Raw genomic sequence first — 19479 nt, forward strand, 5'->3', positions numbered from 1 at the left:
TCAACACTTGAACAGCCAGCATAGATGTAGGGCTGGTACCCAGGCCTCCAGGTCAGGAGAGCCACCACCGCCGCTGATGTTCAACACGCAGGCCCCACAACATCAACCGAGTGAGGAGGGTCATGTAGAGCCGGCCACTGTGAGGCAGTCAGCGCCGTCGCTCTCTTTCGAGTAGACCCCCATGCTGCTTTGTAAGAGGCTGGAGGAACATTTTAGACTTGGCCTCCCCAGATGGAGAGTCTAAAGCTGGGGCAAATCCCAGAACACTTGTGTATCAGACTGGTGGCCATGTTGCTCTTGGCAATAATTTTTCTCCCGAGCACCTTCTGTGACACTGGATCTGTATCTAATTCTTCCTATGAAACAGTCATCCCTGAGAGAGTGCCAGGAAAGGGGACTGAAGATCCTGGAGGAAAGGTGTCCTACGTGCTGTTGATACAAGGCCAAAAGCAGCTGCTTCACCTCAAGGTAAAGGGACACTACTCTGAGAATAACTTCCCAGTCTACAGTTACCACAATGGCATCCTGGGGCAAGAAAAGCCTCTCCTCTCCCAGGACTGCCACTATGAAGGCTACATGGAAGGGGTGCCGGGCTCCTTTGTTTCTGTCAACATCTGTTCAGGCCTCAGGGGAGTGCTGATTAAAGAAGAAACATCCTATGGTATTGAGCCCATACTCTCTTCCAAAAACTTTGAACACGCCCTCTACACCATGGCACATCAGCCTGTGGTCTCCTGCAGTGTCACCCCTAAAGACAGCCCGGGGGACACCAGCCATCAACAAAGGAGCAGGAAGCCCGATGACCTACCTGTCCTGTCTGACTTGTGGTCACACACCAAGTATGTGGAAATGTTTGTGGTGGTCAACCAGCAGCGGTTCCAGATGTGGGGCAGCAGTGTCAACGAGACAGTCCAGGCAGTAGTGGACATCATTGCTCTGGCCAACAGCTTCACTAGGGGGATAAACACAGAGGTGGTGCTGGTGGGCCTGGAAATCTGGACAGAGGGGGACCCGATAGAGGTCCCAGTGGACCTGCAGGCCACACTCAGGAATTTCAACTTCTGGAGACAGGAAAAACTGGTGGGCCGGGTCAGGCACGATGTGGCACACTTGATTGTCGGGCATCGCCCAGGAGAGAGCGAGGGCCAGGCGTTTCTCGACGGTGCCTGTTCAGGCGGGTTTGCGGCAGCCGTGGAGGCCTTCCATCATGAAGATGTCCTCCTGTTTGCGGCGCTCATGGCCCACGAGCTCGGGCACAACCTGGGTATCCAGCACGACCACCCGACCTGCAGCTGTGGGCCTAAGCACTTCTGCCTCATGCACGAGAAGATCAAGAAGGACAGTGGCTTCAGCAACTGCAGCTCCGACCACTTCCTCCGTTTCCTCCATGGCCACAGAGGGGCCTGCCTGCTTGACGAGCCTTGGCGCCAGAGCCGCAAGCGCAGAGCTGCCCATTGTGGAAATGGCGTGGTGGAGGATCCGGAGGAGTGTGACTGCGGCAGTGACTGTGATAAAAGTCATTGCTGTGATGAAAATTGTAAACTGAAAGGGGGCTCACAGTGTAGTGATGAACTTTGCTGTTTTCAATGTAAATTTAAAAAGAAAGGAGATATTTGCCGTCCTGCTGACGGACCATGCGACCTGGAAGAATATTGCAATGGGACCTCTGCAAACTGTCCCAGGAACAGGATAGCTCAAGACGGCTCTGTATGCCATGAGTCATTCTTCTGCTTTGATGGCCATTGCATGGATCCCAGCTTTCAGTGCTCACGTGTCTTTGGGAATGGTGCAAAGTCTGGCCCAGATTATTGCTACAGCTCTCTGAACAGTAGAGGAGACCGGTTTGGAAACTGTGGCGTCTCCTCTGAGCTTCCACGAACGTACACCAAGTGTTCAGATCACGATGTAATGTGTGGGAAACTCGTATGTACAGAGGTAGCCTTCCTGCCACAGATCAAACCCAACCACATGCTGATCCAGGTCCCTCAAGTAGAGGACTGGTGCTGGACCTTGAATACGGTTGACCAGACAGATACCATCGAAGAGGGAAATGTGAGGGACAACACTTTCTGTGGCAAAGATAAAGTGTGTGAAAATTCTGTCTGTAAGAGCTTCACCCTACCCGAGCAGCCCTGTAACCCGAGCAGACACTGCAATGAGCATGGGGTGTGCAATGACCTGGGAAACTGCCACTGCTCAATTGGCTTTGCACCTCCTGACTGCAAAGATGAAGGCACCGGAGGCAGTGTGGACAGTGGCCCCACTGTCACCCCGCAAGATGATTATCCGACAGAACAGAACTCCACACAGTCTAGAACGAAAGACCTGATCCTTAACCTGAAGCTCATCGTCCTGACTATCGTGCTGGTGCTCATGATACTCCTGATAATCGTATGCATCATAACCACCTACACCAAGTCAGAGCCTGTCTCCGAAGCAGAGTCTTCAGTGTTAGAGAAGCTTCCAGAAGAGGAGGAGGAGGTAGAGGAGGAGGTGGAGGTTCCACCAGAAGAAGCTGAGAAAGAAGAAGGAGAGGAGGAGGAGTTGGGGGAGAAAGAGGAAGAAACAGAAGAGGTAAACGTAGAAGAGGAAAACGTAGAAGAGGAAGAAGCAGAAAACCAAGACAAAGAAGAAGAAGAAGAAGAAGAGGGAGAGGAATAAGTGGGGGACATAAAGCCAATAAACAGCTGAGCCTCTCGCAGCCCTGAGAATGAGGCTCTGGGAAGCAGAGGTGGGGAACTGAGAGTTTCCACTCTCACTGGACGAGGGAGGAAGGAACAGTCTGTCACTACTGTTTAGCGGACAGGTGTCTGCATATTATTTCAGTACTTTAGTTTACACATTTCGTTTGAACTTGTCCAGTAGCTTTGCATATTCTTGTTTTCATATCTTTGGGCTGATTTTTTTGGGACACCAGAAACTGTTTTTCAGGACCTGCTTTCTTCTATATAGATTTTTTTTTTTTTTTGGTATGCAATATACTATGTTCCTGAATTTGTCACTATTCCCAGGACTTTCATTTCAAATAACAATTACCTATTATGTAAGGACAATTTCCATAACATTCACTGTTCTAACTTGCCCAAAAATATATATTCAAGGATGAGTCTTTAAATAAAACTACTACTGTTAGACATGTCTCCAGGTCCCATGCATGCCTGTGCTGAGTCCATTTTGTTGGGGGCAGGGCCATACTCGTTAAGCAGGAATTGCCCTGACCTTAGATTTGAAGTAGAGAAGCCAGCATTACAGACTTGAGGCACAGCTCAGAGTCAAAGAGTGCATGCTGTACAGTCATGAGGACTGGAGTTCAGCTCCCCACACTCACCTGACAAAACAGACATCTTATACATGGCAGTAACACAACGTGGCAAAAGCAGGAGGATCACTGGGGTTTGGTGGCTTCTAGCCTGGGAAATTCAGGCTTTCAGTTCAGGGAAAGACCCTGCTTCAAAGAATAGGCAGGGTATATGAGAGGAAGATGTAAAACACCTCTTTTATGGTGCATGCGTGGTACACGCACACCCCCACATCTATACACACATGAGCACTACACAGCAAACAAACATAGTTGTTATAGAAGAAGAGAGGTAGCAACCAGTACTAAGACAGCCTGCGCAGTGGTGTGTACCATACTGCCAGCTTTCATAAGGCTGAGGCAAGGAGACTGCAAGTTTAAGGACAGCCTGGGCTACCTAGCAAGACTTAGTCTAAAAACAAAATAAAGTAAAACAAAACAAAGTTGTTTTGTGCTATCACTGTTTCTAGAAAGTACAAACGTTCTCATGAATCATCCTGCCCACGTTTATGGCATTATGAGGAAAGTGTCCAGTAGTCTCCATGTTGGTATCCCGATAGTACCCAGCCACATACTCCCCACAAGAGTCTAGTGATGGCTTGCTGTCCTCTCCCTGCTTTCGTTGCACTGCCTCAAGTCAGCCAAGACCCTGATACTTTCCTTAGTTTCTAAAGCCAATTCCAGATTCCATATTTGTCTCCAGACTTGGGAAACACAAAGGAAAATGATGGTGTGAATATATGCTGCAGAGAGAGCACTGCTCTGAGTCCAGGGTTCATGCTCCTCCCTGGGGACCAGGGTCAGATATTTCTCTCCCTGGACCTGACCTCATCTCTTTTCATCTTTTTTCCACGGAGTCAGACTGCACCCCCTTGTCTGGAGCTCAACTGAAGGAAAATAAAATAACAAGATATCCCCAAATTGATGTAGTTCTATAATTGATGAAGTCAAAGTGTTACTTCTGTTTTTTATATCGTGTCTCATATTTGTAGCCTAGGGACAGGCTTACAATATGTAGCCCAGACTGACCTCAGTCTCACAGTAATCTTTCTGCCTCAGGCTCTACAATACTGAGATTATACTTGTAAACTGTCACATACAGCTCAAAGTGTTACATTTATTTGAAAAAGAAGATGGTTGTTTCTTTCTACAAATTTCTTCTGAAACAGAATTTTATCATTACAGTTTAATGGGGAACAACTCAATCAAATGGGTTTTTTCAAAAGGGAAGAAAAAAACCAATTTTTCTTCCAGCAATAGGAAAGAAAATTGTTTTAAATAAAACTGTAAATAAGTTTTCACTCTGCTTTGAAACTCAGCTTTCAAAATTTTCTGTCTTACTAATTGTGCCTTCCTGATGTGTGTGTGTGTGTCTGTCTTCCACTGCCCATTTCTGTAAGCACACACCCTGTATCTTCTAGTGTGCCACCACAGAAACCTTTACTATTGCTCAGGAGAAAGTACTTCAGTGCCCTGGCCTTGACCCTTCTACCCCATGTGGTAGATTTTGGGACTGTGAAGCTTGCGGACATAATGAACTATAATTACAGACATTTCAAAGTCTTACTCATTTGTTTAATCATAGCCACAGATAAAACTTTTCTTTACATATGTGAAAATATTTTTGTGACTTCATATCATAAAAAGGCAAATCTTCACTTTCCTAGAATGGTGAGGACAAGATTTACACACTTAAATCATATTATAATTGAATTGTTTAATTGTTTTAAGTTTATACAGACTTGAGTTTGCTATGATGTTTACCACTGGGGGTGAGGGGGAGAGAATTCTAGTATCACAAAAGTCCAGCTGAGGGTCCAGGCAAAAGAATGGAGCTTAAGGACGCTGGAGGAGCACGTTGGGAGGAGCGCAGCCTGCAGAGCACTCGGTCAGTGATGTGCACAGCCTACTAACCCTGTGCTCGGTGTACATCTGTTACAACACTGGCTCCCACCCTCTCAGTGCTCCTCCAGCGCTGGATGCTCCTCCCTTTAACAAATGGTGTCTTCTTTCTCTTGCTCACCGTATCCTGTCTTCCCATCTGTATTGACTGTTGACTGTAGATCTCTAAACCCTTGTTCTGGAGCCAATTTCCATTCTTTCGGACCCTCCCTCCCATGTTCATATAAATGTGTGTGTGTGTGTGCGTGCGCGCGCGCGCGTCATCTACATTCAGGGCCATCTTTTATAAATAAGCCAATTATTTTCTCTAAAGTAGGCAACTCTCTAAGTCTGATATCTCAGTGATTCTTGAACTACTCTTTATTACTAGTGCTCCATGGGACATTAGTATCTGCAGTTATTTAAAATATATTCTTATACCTAGATATGACTCTTGCTGTGGCGTTAGCTCTTACAGACTGGATGCCAGTGGGACCCACAAGTCAAAGCACAGGGACTCTTCTGGGTTCAGCTCTATTTGCTGGACCTCCCCCACCCCTTCCCCACCCCTCCATTGGGCAGAGTTCTTGACCTATAAGACAATGATGATGGGTATGCTCAGGAACCTCAGTTTAGATCACTTCTATTTGATACCTGAGCCTGTTTCTCTGGCCCAAATTCTGGAGACCTCTGATCTCAATGCTGCCCAGAAATACTTTTCTATCAATGTATCTACAATAGAAACCTTATGAAACAGTTCAGTGGTTAAGAGCACTGACCGCTCTTCCAGAGGTCCTGAGTTCAATTCCCAGCAATCACATGGAGGCTCACAACCATCTGTAATGGGATCTGACACCCTCTTCTGGTATGTCTGAAGACAGCTACAGTGTACTCACATAAGATAAATAAATAAATCTTAAAAAAAAAAAAAAAAGGAAGGAAGGAAGAAACCTTAGGAAGCTGTCCAGATGCTGGGCTAACAGTTGACGCTGTGGAGAAGGCAAGAGCGCTGCCTTGGGCCTGGTAAGGCTCAGGGAGTAATGTTGTTGGGCCACTAAGGACCCTGGGGCTGGATGCGCTGTGGTGTCTGCTGCTCTTGTGTAGGAGACCAAAAGGCGGGAAGCCAGGCCTTCAACAGCCCCCACTTTGAGATTCCCCTTTTGCTGACCCCTTGTTAGAAGCCTCTTTTACAAGGATGATTGTGAGAACCAATTAGTCCTTGTCTTAGATAAACATGTGAGGTTGTTAGAGAAGAACCAGCATTCCAGAAAAGCCATAAGATGCCCCCAGCCTCCACCAGCCTGTTGCCAGCATCTGCACCAGATGTCCTCCCTTCCTTCTGTGCCCTAAATCACTCTCCTGCAGCCCCTCCTTATCTCTCCTTACAGTGGGCTTAAAGCTGGACCTTCTTCCCGCTGACAAACAGACCTTGACACGAACTGATGCCTGGTCTCGCTCGTCTTTCTCGCTCATTTCTTTACAGGCTTGGGTCCTCCTTGGGTCTATGAATAACTAGGTCCCCCGGGCCGGGATACTCCTGGCTGTAACTATGGGACCTCTGTGCTTCCCACAGCAGCTGTGACCCTGTACAGGACACGCAATTCTGCCACCATAGCTATAATGACCACTTGTTCAGCCATAAATGCTTCAGATGGTAGCCAACTTCTGCTTTCAATAAAGTTTTCCAAAATTCTATACACAAAAACGTTCTATTCAACAAGCTGAAAAGCACTAAACCACTAAGAATGAGGTGTGTGACAAAATCTGGCTGTGTGAGCAGTCTCAGGCCTCCATGCAACCTTATTGTAATAGCTGTAGCCATACAACTGCAAGTTGCAGCATGGCTCCCTGCTTCTCTCCCTCCCCCTCTCTCTCCCTCTCTCTCACTCGCTCGCTCTCTCTCATTTGTTTGGATTTTTTTGGTTTTGTTTTATTTTGTTTTTTTTTTTGTTTTTTGAGACAGGGTTTCTCAGTGTAGCCCTGGCTGTCCTGGAACTCACTCTGTAGTCCAGGCTGGCCTCGAACTCAGAAATCTGCCTGCCTCTGCCTCCTGAGTGCTAGGATTACAGGCGTGCGCCACCACTGCCCGGCTGGTTTCCTGCTTCTCATGCCCTCATGGAGCAGAGAGTTTGCAAATGACACACATACATATGAACCAGAAATTTATTTTTTCTTAAAGAGATGTAAATAAATCTAGTACTTGTCAAAGTAATGAGTCTCTTAGATGGAAAGCAGCTATATCTTTGTGAACGGGCAGTTGGGAGAGCTCCTGAATTCACCCAGAATTGCTACTGACCTACATTTCCTTTCAGCTCTTCAGTCTAGGGCATGGCCAGAGGAGAGTCTCTCATGTGAACCATTCCCTCCCTGACAGTCCAGTTTCTAGGGTCTCAAAGAATGGTGGAAGAACTGGAAGCAAAGGCAAGAGGAGACTCCGGTGGGTTTGGGCTTCTGCTATAAATTCTCTTCTGTGAGCACAGCAGTGGAGTCTGAGTGTCTGCGTCACGGCGAGGCTCCTGCTTTATCTGCTGGAACTTGCACTGTGTCCAGCCATAAATGCCACAGTTGAGCAGCCCCTGGGAAGCTGCTGTGAGAGCCTGGAGAGGGTGGAGAGTGGGGAGCCCAGCCTTCAGCCTTGATAAGTCCCTTAGCTCATACTTATAAAGCATGGTGACACATCTAGTGTGTGGGGGGGGGGGGGAGGGGGCGTGTCCCAGTCCCATGAGCGGCATTTCCCCTCGAGCTACTGAGCTGTACCCAAGGTCATACAGAGCTGCATTACCCCTTGCTGTAGACGGCTCACGGCTACTTAGATCGATTAGTATACATGACGGCAGTACGATAGCTTCAATTACTGATCCATTTCTCAGAGAACACCATTCTAAATCAGCACAGTACAGAAGCTTTCTTCTGATAGTGGAGGATGGAGGACAAGCATCCTGTTACTGCCTGCCGCTCGCTAGGACAGTTTGCGCCATTTGGTTTCCTCTGCATGGGGAACATTAGCATTACCTGTGCCTCACAAGTGCACAGCCTGTGAGAGCGTGTCCTGCCATGGCTTCAACATGTCAAAACAAAGCTGCCCAGAGACACATGTGCTCCACACTGTACCCAGAAGTACTTGTATAGCTTGCCTTTGAGAGTTTTGTATTCCTTACAAGTAAGCATAAAAATCACATGTTCTCTTTGCAATGCACAAAGATGTACTGTGAAGGAAAACTGTGTTCTAAAATGGAAGGATGGGAGAATAGGGCCCAGAGGTGCAGACACAAGACTGTGAGTTTGGAAGGTGTTACCTGAAGCACAGAGAGGGCCATGTGCAGGGAAGTCTCCTGAGGCTCAGTCAGCTTCATGATCAGCAGTGTAACAGCTGCAAACACAGTGTGTGAGATGCTGTCAGCTCTCAGTGCACATGCCTGAGCATTTCCTGGATAGATGCTATAGGATGCTGAAGATCAGTGCTAAGCTAAACAATTAGAGAAACTTCTGAGCCTTTGGCCTTTGACTTCTAGTCCTTACTGATTAAAATTTGCAGATTAATGCCTGATGTAGTGGTGCATGTCTTTAATCCTAGGACAGAGGCAGAGGCAGAGGCCAACACAAATGGTTCTCTATAAATTTGAGGTCAGTCTAGCCTATATAATAAGACCTTGTCTCAAAAAACAAAAACAAAATAAGAAATATGTAAATGAATAAAATTTAAAGCCAGACAGGGATATGCAGTCACGATTTTGTCTGACCAACCCCACACTCATCTTTTTCTTTTGGTTTTTTTTTTCGAGACAGGGTTTCTCTGTGTAGCCCTGGCTGTCCTGGAACTCACTCCGTAGATCAGGCTAGCCTCAAACTCTTTTTTTCTTTTTTTGGTTTTTTGTTTTGTTTTGTTTTTTGTTTTCTGTTTTTTTGTTTTTTTGTTTTTGTTTTTTTTTGTTTTTTTTTGTTTTTTGATTTTTTTTTTTTCCTCCGAGACAGGGTTTCTCTGTATAGCTCTGGCTGTCCTGGAACTCACTTCTGTAGACCAGGTTGGCCTCAAACTCAAAAATCCGCCTGCCTCTGCCTCCCAAATTCTGGGATTAAAGGCGTGCCCCACCACCGCCTGGCTCACAGTCATCTTTTTCATCTCCAACTCTTTGGACTAAGGTACTAACCTGGACCCCAGCAGCACACAAAGGCCACTGGGAAGAAGCGCACTCGCTGGCCCACCATGTGAATCACTGCCCACTGCTCACTCTCCAGAAGGCCCATCGATTTCACAAACTTCTTATAAAACATCTGGGCATGGACGAGTAAGACCTAAACATGAGCGTAGTCATGAAGAGCTGGCCTATGGCTTAGTAAATGTCTAGATAGCTCACTCTACAAGGAGCCATGTCACGGAAACCATTCTCCTACCCTTACCATGGGAGCAAGCTTCGGAGAATTGCTCAGACCCAGAGTCTCACTTAGAGAAACGGATATGAACCAAACTTTTGGTTTTCATTTTCAATAAGTAAATATCATCAACCCCAGCTTTCCCAGCCCTCCAACAAATCACAATGTACACAGGAAGGCATGTTGTTTTCTTGTGGAGGTGGGACTTGTATGGTCGGTACACATTCTACTAATGAGCTACTTTCCCACCCAGGAAGTTAAGGGTAAGTTCTAACCAGTCCATCTCTTACAATGTTTTATTAGAGATTCTCCTAGCAGGTTTTATGCTTAGTCCCTTGAGGTCCATTAGTGCAAAGGCTGAGCTTATGTTCTCAACTCTGAGCAAACAGGAGTTTTAGAAAACCTCTCCTCATCCTTACAATGAATGCCCATTTCCCAGGGATCTGCTAAGGATGAGCTAGCTGAAGAACCAGGGAATATTTCAGAACACAACATACTTCTTTTCTGGGATACAAACAGCCAATAATCTTGGTAAAAAAAAAAATCTTACCAAATCTGAATAGTTGTACTGACAACATAGGTCCAAAGGCTTTAATGAACATTCAAAATTTCAATTCTAGTTTTTGTATTTTGTCTGTTTTGGTCTTCAGAAGTAGGGTGTCCTGTAGCCCAGGCTAGCCTCACATTTGCTCTATGATCAGGCATTGTTTTGACCTCCTGGTCCAAGTGCTGGTATTACAGGGGTTTCCCACAAGATCTGGCTGGCTATCTCGCTGAGTCAGGCTCACTGTTTAGCACCCCCACTCTCCTACCCCCCCCCCGCAGCACTCCCCCACCCCTAGCTATGCTCCTGCTTTACCTCCTGAGTTTGGATTCCATCACAACCAGCTCCAGGGCATTTTTAACTCAAGACAGTTGATTGATTGAGACGTAATCCTAGAACTGTCAGAGTGATCAAACTCGTCTCTCAGTCAGCTCGAAGCACAACCCAGCATCCACTTAATCATAAATTGTAAAGTCAATGATTGAGTCAATCTCCATACATAGTTTTGCACTGTCCTCATGTCAGGAGCTATAAGAGAAGCTACAAACTAGCAGGTCATCTTCCTGAGATGGGTCTGCCTTGGATTAAAATCTATGAGGGCTCTGGTAGGCAAGGCCTAGGAAAAATCTATTTTAAGAAAGATTCTGACTATTAATATGCTTCTCTTACTATTATTAAATATATAACTATCACTAGGCATTGTCCCACCCCCATTGAGGAGATCTCTGCAGACCTATGAAGATGTACTATCTTGTAGTGATGCTATATAGACAAATAGATAATAATTCTATAGAATTCCTAATTTGATTCAAATGATTTTAGGAAGAAAGATTTTAGAGATGGTCTTAGTTGCTAGAAAGATGGAATAAAGTTAGAATCAGGAAGAGAATGTGCCTATTCCCCAGTAAATAAAGTAAAGTCTGCATAATAAGCTTTTATAATCACACTAATAAGAGAAATAGACTTGGGACAATTTTGTTTTCAAAGAAAAACATTTAGGTCCAAGGATAAAGTCACAGGTATGCACTATGATAAAGCAGGGCCATGTAAAACCGTTGCTTTGAACTTTTAATAAGTATATTATGATGAAACACTGCTTTGAACTTAATATCAGTATCCTTCTGTAACTCCCATTTTATGTAACATCTTATCTCTGGGGTAATTTTTCTAAAAATCTTTTTGTCTAAGAAGGTATAAAAAGACAAGAGAAAAGAAAGTTGTTGGTTAACTGGGCAGTGGTGGCACATGCCTGTAATCCCAGCACTCTGGGAGGGAGAGGCAGGCGGATTTCTAAGTTTGAGGCTAGCTTGGTCTACAGAGTGAGTTCCAGGACAGCCAGGGCTATACAGAAAAACCCTGTCTTGAGAAAATGAAAAAAAGAAAGAAAGTTCTTGTTTGCTGGTCAAATGGTTTGGCTTGGGGAACTTTGCCCCATCCATCCATCTATCCATCCATCCACCCACCCACCCACCCATCAATCCATCCATCCAGCCATCCACCTACCCATCAATCCATCCACTATTCCAAATGTGTATGTCTGTTTGTCTATGTTTGTGTGTAGAGTATATGTGTATAAGCATGCATGAATACTCGTGGAATTGATTGTGACAGATGGTCAGGCCCGGCCAGAGTGTGGGTGTATGATTGTTTGAATGTATTCGTGTCTGTGCACATTTGTCTGTATACAGCATCTTAATTCTTTTCCTTTCCTTCCTCTCTGGTTCGCAGAGTTAACCAGTTTATCCAGAGAGGTTTCTAGCTGACTCACCAGAGAAAGGAGCTCCAGCAACACATCTTTTCACTTATCACCTGATGTTTTATGATAACTGCTAAACAGTTTCTGGTCTCAGAGGAACTCAGGCAGGCAGGTTAGCTTAAGATAGGAAAATGTTTCAGGACAGCAGGGCTACACAGAGAAACCCTGACTCCAAAAAAAAAAAAATGTATTTTTATTATTATACAGCAACCCTACTTATCTATAAGACTAAGTCTTATCCCCAATCTTCCCCCTCTGCTGCCTCAAAAAGAACCAAACAAGAGGGGCTGGAGAGATGGCTCAGCAGTTAAGAGCACTAACTGCTCTTCTGAAGGTCCTGAGTTCAAATCCCAGCAACCACATGGTGGCTCACAACCATCTGTAATGGAATATGATGCCCTCTTCTGGGAGTGTCTGAAGACAGCTACAATGTACTTACATATAATAAATAATAAATAATAAATAATAAATAAATCTTTAAAAAAAAAAGAACCAAACAAGAAAGAACAATAGCCTGGGCTACCCCAGCCTCTTGCACTCTCCCCCCATGCCTTCCCCCATCCCCCAACATCCCCACAATCAGATCATGATCAAACTCACTAAAAGAGACTCTGCAGAATGGGTTTGAGATGTTGGTTGACAGATTGCATGCCCTACACTAGACTTCTGTGTGTCATTATCTGGGAAGTTAAAGTGTGGGTCCGATGTCCTAGACTGTTACTTTTTACCCATAAAAAGGACATATCTGAGTTGTATGAGCTTTCAGCTCTGAGTCTTCATGAGAATCAAAGAAGTACATCAGTTCTAGCATAAACATCTTGTAGGTATGTTCTTGAAATTATTTTTTTTGAGAAAGGATCTCATATATAGCCCAACTGGATATATGTAGCTGAAGTTGATCTTGAATTTCTAATCCCCTGCCTCAACCTCCTACACTCTCATATACTCTAGGGGGGTATTCTACCAACTGAGTTACAACCCCACAGCCCCTTCCTTAGTGCTGGACCCCAGGCAATGTGTCTTGCCTCACTCCAGCCTTGGAACACGGCCTGTCTCTCCCAGTCTTTGCTTTTCACAGCCACAGACAGGATGGCACATTACCATAATGGTGAGGAAGCTGAAGAAAAAGCTGGCCAGGAAAACGGTGACACCATAAAAATAGAGTGTGCTGCAGACAGACATGTTGGTGGGAGGCAGGGGCTCAATCGTGGCTAATGGTGGTGAGTGCACTAGGATACACCTGGGAAGAGAACCAACAGACAGGACGGTACTACAACACACAAGACAGGAGAAACGCAACAGAAACAGAACGCCATTGCTGGGATAAAATACCACAACCAGCCGGGCAGTGGTGGCACATACCTGTAATCCCAGCCTGTAATCCCAGCACTTGGGAGGCAGAGGCAGAGGCAGAGGCAGGCAGACTTCTGAGTTCGAGGCCAGCCTGGTCTGCAGAGTGAGTTCCAGGACAGCCAGAACTACACAGAGAAACCCTGTCTCAAAAAACAAAACAAAACAAAACAAAACAAAACAAAACAAATGGAAAAAATGCTTTCGTAGTCCATGCTTGCTTCAAACTAAGTAGTAGTTCAGGATGACCTTGAACTTCTGATCTTCTGTCTCTACCTCCTATGTGCTGAGGTTAAAGGTGTGTACCACCACACACATTTTCTTGCAGTGCTGGGATCCAACCCAAGGCTTTGTGTAAGCCCAGCAAGCAGTCTACCAGCTGACCTACCTCCACAAGTAAAACAAACTCCTTGGCTAGAATGTGTGTAGAACCCATCCCCTTTATTCTGTTATAGAAAGACCAAATGAAAATCAGAGAGGTGGTCCTTCCTTACCTGTGGCTCTGGCTGAAGTTGTGGAAACATTCATTGATATTGCCCAAAAAGAACACAGGTGTCATCAACAGCAGAGGTATCATGCTGGAACGAGATCATTTATTGTTCTATAATCCAGAAATTTTCATGCCTTTTCCCCCAACCATATTATTTCACCAGCCCCCCAGCACATGTGAAGAAAAACATTGAATACCATAGCCATCCTCATTTTCTATTCCCTGGAGAACTGAGGTGGGAAACTGATTCTATATAGAAGTTCTTGAGACTCTTTGGAATTATAGTCAGATACAAATCTAAAGGACCTCAGGGTGGGCTGTAGAGCTGGAACACTCAGTAGGGTTGCTAGCCATGCAGGCACAAACACTGAGCAAACCATGAAAAAGCAGGCATAGCTGTATATCTGTGGCAGACAGGCTGGGGCAGATGGATCCTCAGAACTCACTGGTTAGGTAGTTTAGCCAACTGGTACACGCCAGCTTCAGTGAGACTATCTCAAGAAAACAAAGTGCAGGGTGATAAAGACACCCAACACCTGTGGCTTCCACATGCACACTCCTCACATGCATTTGAAGGACACATGAAAACACACACACAGTCTAAATAGGAAGAAAGAAAACAAACTTAAGTCTAATCGAGCCTGGATGTAGTAATACAGGCCTGTAATCTTAGCATGAAGGAAGCTGAGATGGTAGGATCTTGTGTCTGAGGCCAGTCTGAACTACATGCATAGCAAGCCTTTGTCTCAAAAAAGTAAAACAAAACAAAATTTACTTGAAAAAAATTTTCACTTAGAATCTAAGTGAAAGAAAACAATGGAAGAGCTGTGCATGGTGTCTTTGGCACCTTCCCAGGTGCTAGCTCTTTAAGCAGACAGAGTTGTCCATCTAATACAGCCACTGCCCTAGAAGGGATGTGGGGCAAAAGATATAAAGTCCAGAACTGATGTGACCACTACTTTGTGTGAAATCTAGACCCTTTCTGGAGTGAGATTCCCATACAGGGTCGTAGCTTGAGATTTGGGTTCACAGGGTAAAGTGTTTGTCACATAAGCTTGGGGCCTGGGGTGGGGTACAGTGGGATACAGGGTTACCCTGACATTAGAGGCAGATGTAAATCCCCAGCATAAGGCACCTGGTCCACTCAGTAGGTACGCTGAGCTCTGGGCTCAGTGAGAAACTGCCTCAGTGTACAAGCTAGAGGTCAGGGAAGGAAAGAGCAGACACCAGGCTCTGCCAGCACATGCCTGCCTGCATGCACACAAGCGTGTACCCACATGCACAAACAGCGGCACACACACACAAATGCAAATGAGAGGTTGGCTCAAAGTCACACAGGACTGCTGTCATGGAGTTGGAGTCAATGTCCAGTCAGGGAAGGAGGAAGGGCTCCTTGCCCAGGTGCCTGTTCCTTCCTGTCACAGAGTGCTCTGTAAAGACACAGGTGTGACGGGGCAGTGAAGAGTGACAGGCCATTCCTTCCCTTGCCGCCTTACGTGGAAGAACAACAATCTTACCTTGACAAAAGGAACATTATGTGACCACCTTGGCAAGCATAATCTGTCACCTGTGAAAAGAGCAGATCGGTCCTTACAGCAATGGCAGATCACCACTCACCAGCGATCAGACACACAGCAGCCTTGCTGCCTCTGTAACATGTTGTTTATACACTCTGTCAGCCAGTTCCTTTGGTACTGGAGATGACAGTGTTTTATCTATATTACTATTCTAAAACAAACAAACAAATAACAACAAAATCCTCAGGAATTTAACAAAAGATTTGAGTGCTGAATCAAATTCTCTAAGGATGGCATGCATGAAATCAGAGGGTTGCTTTTTTTTCCTTGTAGATCCAGAAAGGTATAGATGAATGAAGCTATGCATAAGTCAGCCAGTACAAAGTATCAGCAGGCCAGTGTTGGCATGCCAGAGTTGAAGGGGCCCTTGTGTAGAAACCAGTGCATTCTAGAGCTCAGAACATTTAAAATCTGAAGCCCTAGGAGACAGCTCCATGATAAATCACTTGCTGAACAAGCACAGGAACCTGATTTCAACTTTCTTTTTCTTTCTTTCTTTCTTTCTTTCTTTCTTTCTTTCTTTCTTTCTTTCTTTCTTTCTTTCTTTCTTTCTTCCTTCCTTCCTTCCTTCCTTCCTTCCTTTCTTTCCTTCTTTCCTTCTTTCCTTCTTTCCTTCTTTCCTTCTTTCTTTCTTTCTTTTTTTTTTTTTTGAGACAGGGTTTCTCTGTGTAGCCCTGGTTGTCCTGGAACTCACTCTGTAGACCAGGCTGGCCTCGAACTCAGAAACCCGCCTGCCTCTGCCTCCCAAGTGCTGGGATTACAGGTGTGTGCCACCACCGCTGGGCAGTAGGAACCTGATTTCAGAGACCTAGCGCTAGGCAAGAAACCAGGCCTGAGAGCACATGCCAGAAGCCCCAGCTCTGTGGAGAGGGCGGGGAAGACAGGCAGCCCCTGGAGGCTGCAGGGCTAATCAAACCAGCACAAAGGGCAAGATCCAGGTTCAGTGGGAAACAATGTCTCAAAAACAAAGAGCAACAAGAAGGCAGCAATGGAGGAAAGCAGCAGGTGCTGACCTCTGAGTTCTCTGCGCTGAAGCACAGGCACACACACTACACATACTCCACATACACAATTTGTTGGATTGGTGTGGTAGAATATGTACTTGTTATAGAAGAGTACATATCTTGGGTTCAAATCCATAGCACCCCAAACGACAGCCAACTGAATACTTCTGACTTGCATCAGATACTGAACAACTTCCAGCAGCATGACTGCTATGACCTCAGTACTACGATGAAAACATTCATGGCCTTACGGGGTTTGCAGTTCACACTCGACCAGCTGAGCCCCATGGCTGAGTGAAGGAATGAGTGAAACCCTGGGAGCCGCTGTGCTTTTAGGCACTCGTCTAATCCAGGAATGGAGCAGATGCCCAGCTCTTTCCAGTGTTACACAGACAAGAGTGTGAAGGTGTAGGCAGCCAAAGGTCCTTCCTAACTGCAGAGTCCATGCAGGCTTAAGTCACAGAATGCCCGTGCCTGGGGAGCAAACACTAGAGTGAGCAAAAGGAAATGGGAGCTGAGTGGAGTTGTAGAGGGAACACTGCCTACACAGTGATTTACACAAAAGCTAACACTGAATGAAACCAAAAGGTCAAGTCCTACAAGGCAAGATGGCGTATGCCTCTAGGCCCAGAACGTAAAAGACAGAGGCAGTGGGATGGCTGCAAGTTAGAGCTCAGTCTAATCCGCCCCAGCCAAGGCTCTGGAGACAGATCTGCCTCAAAGCCTGAGGCCCCCATCCAGGTCCTTCACTTTGCAGCCGCATTAGAATGCTCAGTGGTCATTTGAGGCAGTTGCTGATAGAAAATGTGCTTGTCACAGTTGTGGTGCCGCACTCCTGTAGGGCCAGCCCTTGGAGGGCAGAGGTAGCAGATCTCTGTGACTTCAAGGTCAGCCTAGTGTACACAGAGAGTTCCAGGCCAACAACTGGTACTTAGTAAAATCCTGCCTCAAAAATTGTTTTTGTTGCCGGGCGGTGGTGGTGCATACCTTTAATCCCAGCACTTGGGAAGCAGAGGCAGGCAGATTTCTGAGTTCGAGGCCAGCCTGGTTTACATGAGTTCCAGGACATCCAGGGCTACACAGAGAAACCCTGTCTCAAAAAAAAAAATTGTTTTTGTTATTTCAAGACCTCTCACTAGCTGGCTTTGCATAGACTGCAATACCTTGTTTAGGCTGTCTTTTCATGTTAAAAATTCAGTGATTTTTCACTTGCCCGTTGAGAGAGAAGCGGGGACCAGAGGAAAAAAGAGAGAGCATTCTCTGTTCCTACCCTTTTTTGAGAGTGCACACCTTTAAATGACTCTCCAGATGGTTTGATGACAATTCCACAGACCACAGCATCTTGGTGCTAGAAGGCGGCACCAGGGTTACACAGATCAATACATAAGATAAAAACTTGAGGCCTAATTGTCTTACCTACACAGACAGTGAGTTGTGAGCCAGCATGGGCTACATAGCAAAAGCCTTTCAAACAAACACAATATGAGAGATGATGTACCAAAGACTGTAGAACTGAGAAGTGTCCCAGAACACTGCACATGTGTTGTTTGCTGAAAGCAGAATATGTAGAGGTTGAAAGCGACTTTCTAAAATTAGCATTCACCATATTCATATTAATGAACTCAACATTTGGAAGTTAGTTAATACACAATGATGTCTGTTATCTGGTCACCTGGAGATCGTGACTTCATTCCTTGTAAAACTCTGTTAAAGATTCTCTAAAGCACTTGCTTCTCTCCCCACAATGCTTTCTGTGCTATTCAACAAAAGCAGAGCAAAGCTCTATGTTCAGGACAGACAGATAAAGTCAGATGGACTGAGGACAGAAGACAGAGGGAGTGCAGCAGAGATTTCAGATCTGGACTCCCTCTTAGGTGACTGCGGAAGGAACTCATTGCAGCAGGAACGAGTCACCAATGGCTCTGAGCCCGGCACTAATGCTCTTAAACCACAGGTCTTCTCACTCACTCACACAGCAAGCAATTACTGAGCGGTTCCTGTGTTCACTGGGATACTTTCCTATGTTGGAGAAGTCATATGCAGGTTCTAAGGAAAAGGTAAAGGGGCTTTCTAGATTGCTTATATCATGCTCTTAACAAAAGTTTACTTTTAAAAAACCCATAAAATAATGAATTTTGCAGATTTGAGATTAGAAAATTTAATAAGGTGTTTAGGGTTAAATGGAATCTGTGTTTTGTTGGTAAAGCAGTTGCTTAATATTCTAGGAACCCTATAGTTCTAGTACTCAGGAAGAAGAGGCAAGAAGATCAGAAGTTCAAGTATCTAGTGGGATCAATCTCGGCTACATGGAATACTGTCTCAAAAACAAAACAACAAAAAGATTAAAGTAAGTGTGGTGGCACACTCCTTTAATCCCAACACTCAGGAGGCAGAGGCAGCCAGGTCTCTGAGAGGTTGAGGTTCAGGACTGACTGCACATGGTGAGTGCCAGGGAATCAGGGCGATACAGAGAGACCCTTTCTCCAAAACAAAACAAAAATTTAAAAATGTAAAGATATTTAAAAATAAATTCCAAACAAACAAACAAAAAAGTTCAAAAAAAAAATTAAGCCAGGCTGTGGTGGCACACACCTGTAATCCCAGCCTCTGGGAGGCAGAGGCAGGCAGATTTCCAAATTCGAGGCCAGCCTGGTCTACAGACTGAGTTCCAGGAGAGTCAGGGCTATACAGAGAAACCCTGTCTCGAAAAAACCAAATCCAAAAAACCAAAAAACCAAAAAAATAAAAAAATAAAAAATAAAAAAACAAAAAAAAATACCTGAGGGCCTGGCAGTGGTGGCACATGCCTTTTGTGTCAGCACTTGGGAGGCAGAGGCAGGCGGATTTCTGAGTTCAAGGCCAGCCTGGTCTACAGAATGAGTTCCAGGACAACCAGGGCTACACAGAGAAACTCTTTCTCAAAAAACAAAAACAAAAACAAAAACAAACAAACAAAAAAAAACAAAATAAATATGTCACTTGTCAGAACCAGTGATATTCTCAAAACATCAGAGATAAGAAACTGTTTAGTCTGGGGCCCACATATATAATTCCATCACCTGGGAGGTGCAGCCAGAAGGGTCAGAAGCCAAAAACCAGTTGTGGCCATTCAAAGCCAGCCACACCTACTTGAGATACTGTCTCAAAAAAAACTGGAGTAAAAAAGTAAGAAACTCAAAGTAGTATATAATGAATATATAGAGTGAAG

The 19479-nt window shown here is 45.2% G+C and overlaps 2 protein-coding genes across 2 annotated transcripts in view; one reads left to right on the forward strand and one right to left on the reverse strand.

Annotated features, from left to right (window-relative positions):
- The first annotated feature begins 231 nt into the window (after positions 1-231).
- Positions 232-2661, forward strand: LOC127672792 (disintegrin and metalloproteinase domain-containing protein 1b-like). The gene has a single exon (XM_052168164.1). It carries the CDS (start codon positions 232-234, stop codon positions 2659-2661), a length of 2430 nt encoding a protein of 809 aa, XP_052024124.1.
- Positions 2662-7384: 4723 nt separating this feature from the next.
- Positions 7385-19479, reverse strand: part of Tmem116 (transmembrane protein 116) — a 28270-nt gene continuing 16175 nt past the window's right edge. Inside the window, exons 6-11 of the mRNA XM_052167643.1 lie at positions 15208-15257; positions 13695-13778; positions 12952-13090; positions 9328-9472; positions 8476-8549; positions 7385-7776 (exon numbers count right to left, since the gene is read on the reverse strand). Coding sequence (XP_052023603.1) covers positions 7570-7776; positions 8476-8549; positions 9328-9472; positions 12952-13090; positions 13695-13778; positions 15208-15257 — 699 coding nt within the window. The 3' untranslated portion in view covers positions 7385-7569. The remainder of the gene's footprint in view (positions 7777-8475; positions 8550-9327; positions 9473-12951; positions 13091-13694; positions 13779-15207; positions 15258-19479) is intronic.

This window comes from Apodemus sylvaticus, chromosome 22 (genome assembly GCF_947179515.1).
Source record: "Apodemus sylvaticus chromosome 22, mApoSyl1.1, whole genome shotgun sequence".
Lineage (NCBI taxonomy): Eukaryota > Metazoa > Chordata > Mammalia > Rodentia > Muridae > Apodemus > Apodemus sylvaticus.

Bases quoted from the DNA above. Each gene is read 5' to 3' on its own strand.
- LOC127672792 (XM_052168164.1), top strand. From the start codon at position 232: ATGGAGAGTCTAAAGCTGGGGCAAATCCCAGAACACTTGTGTATCAGA.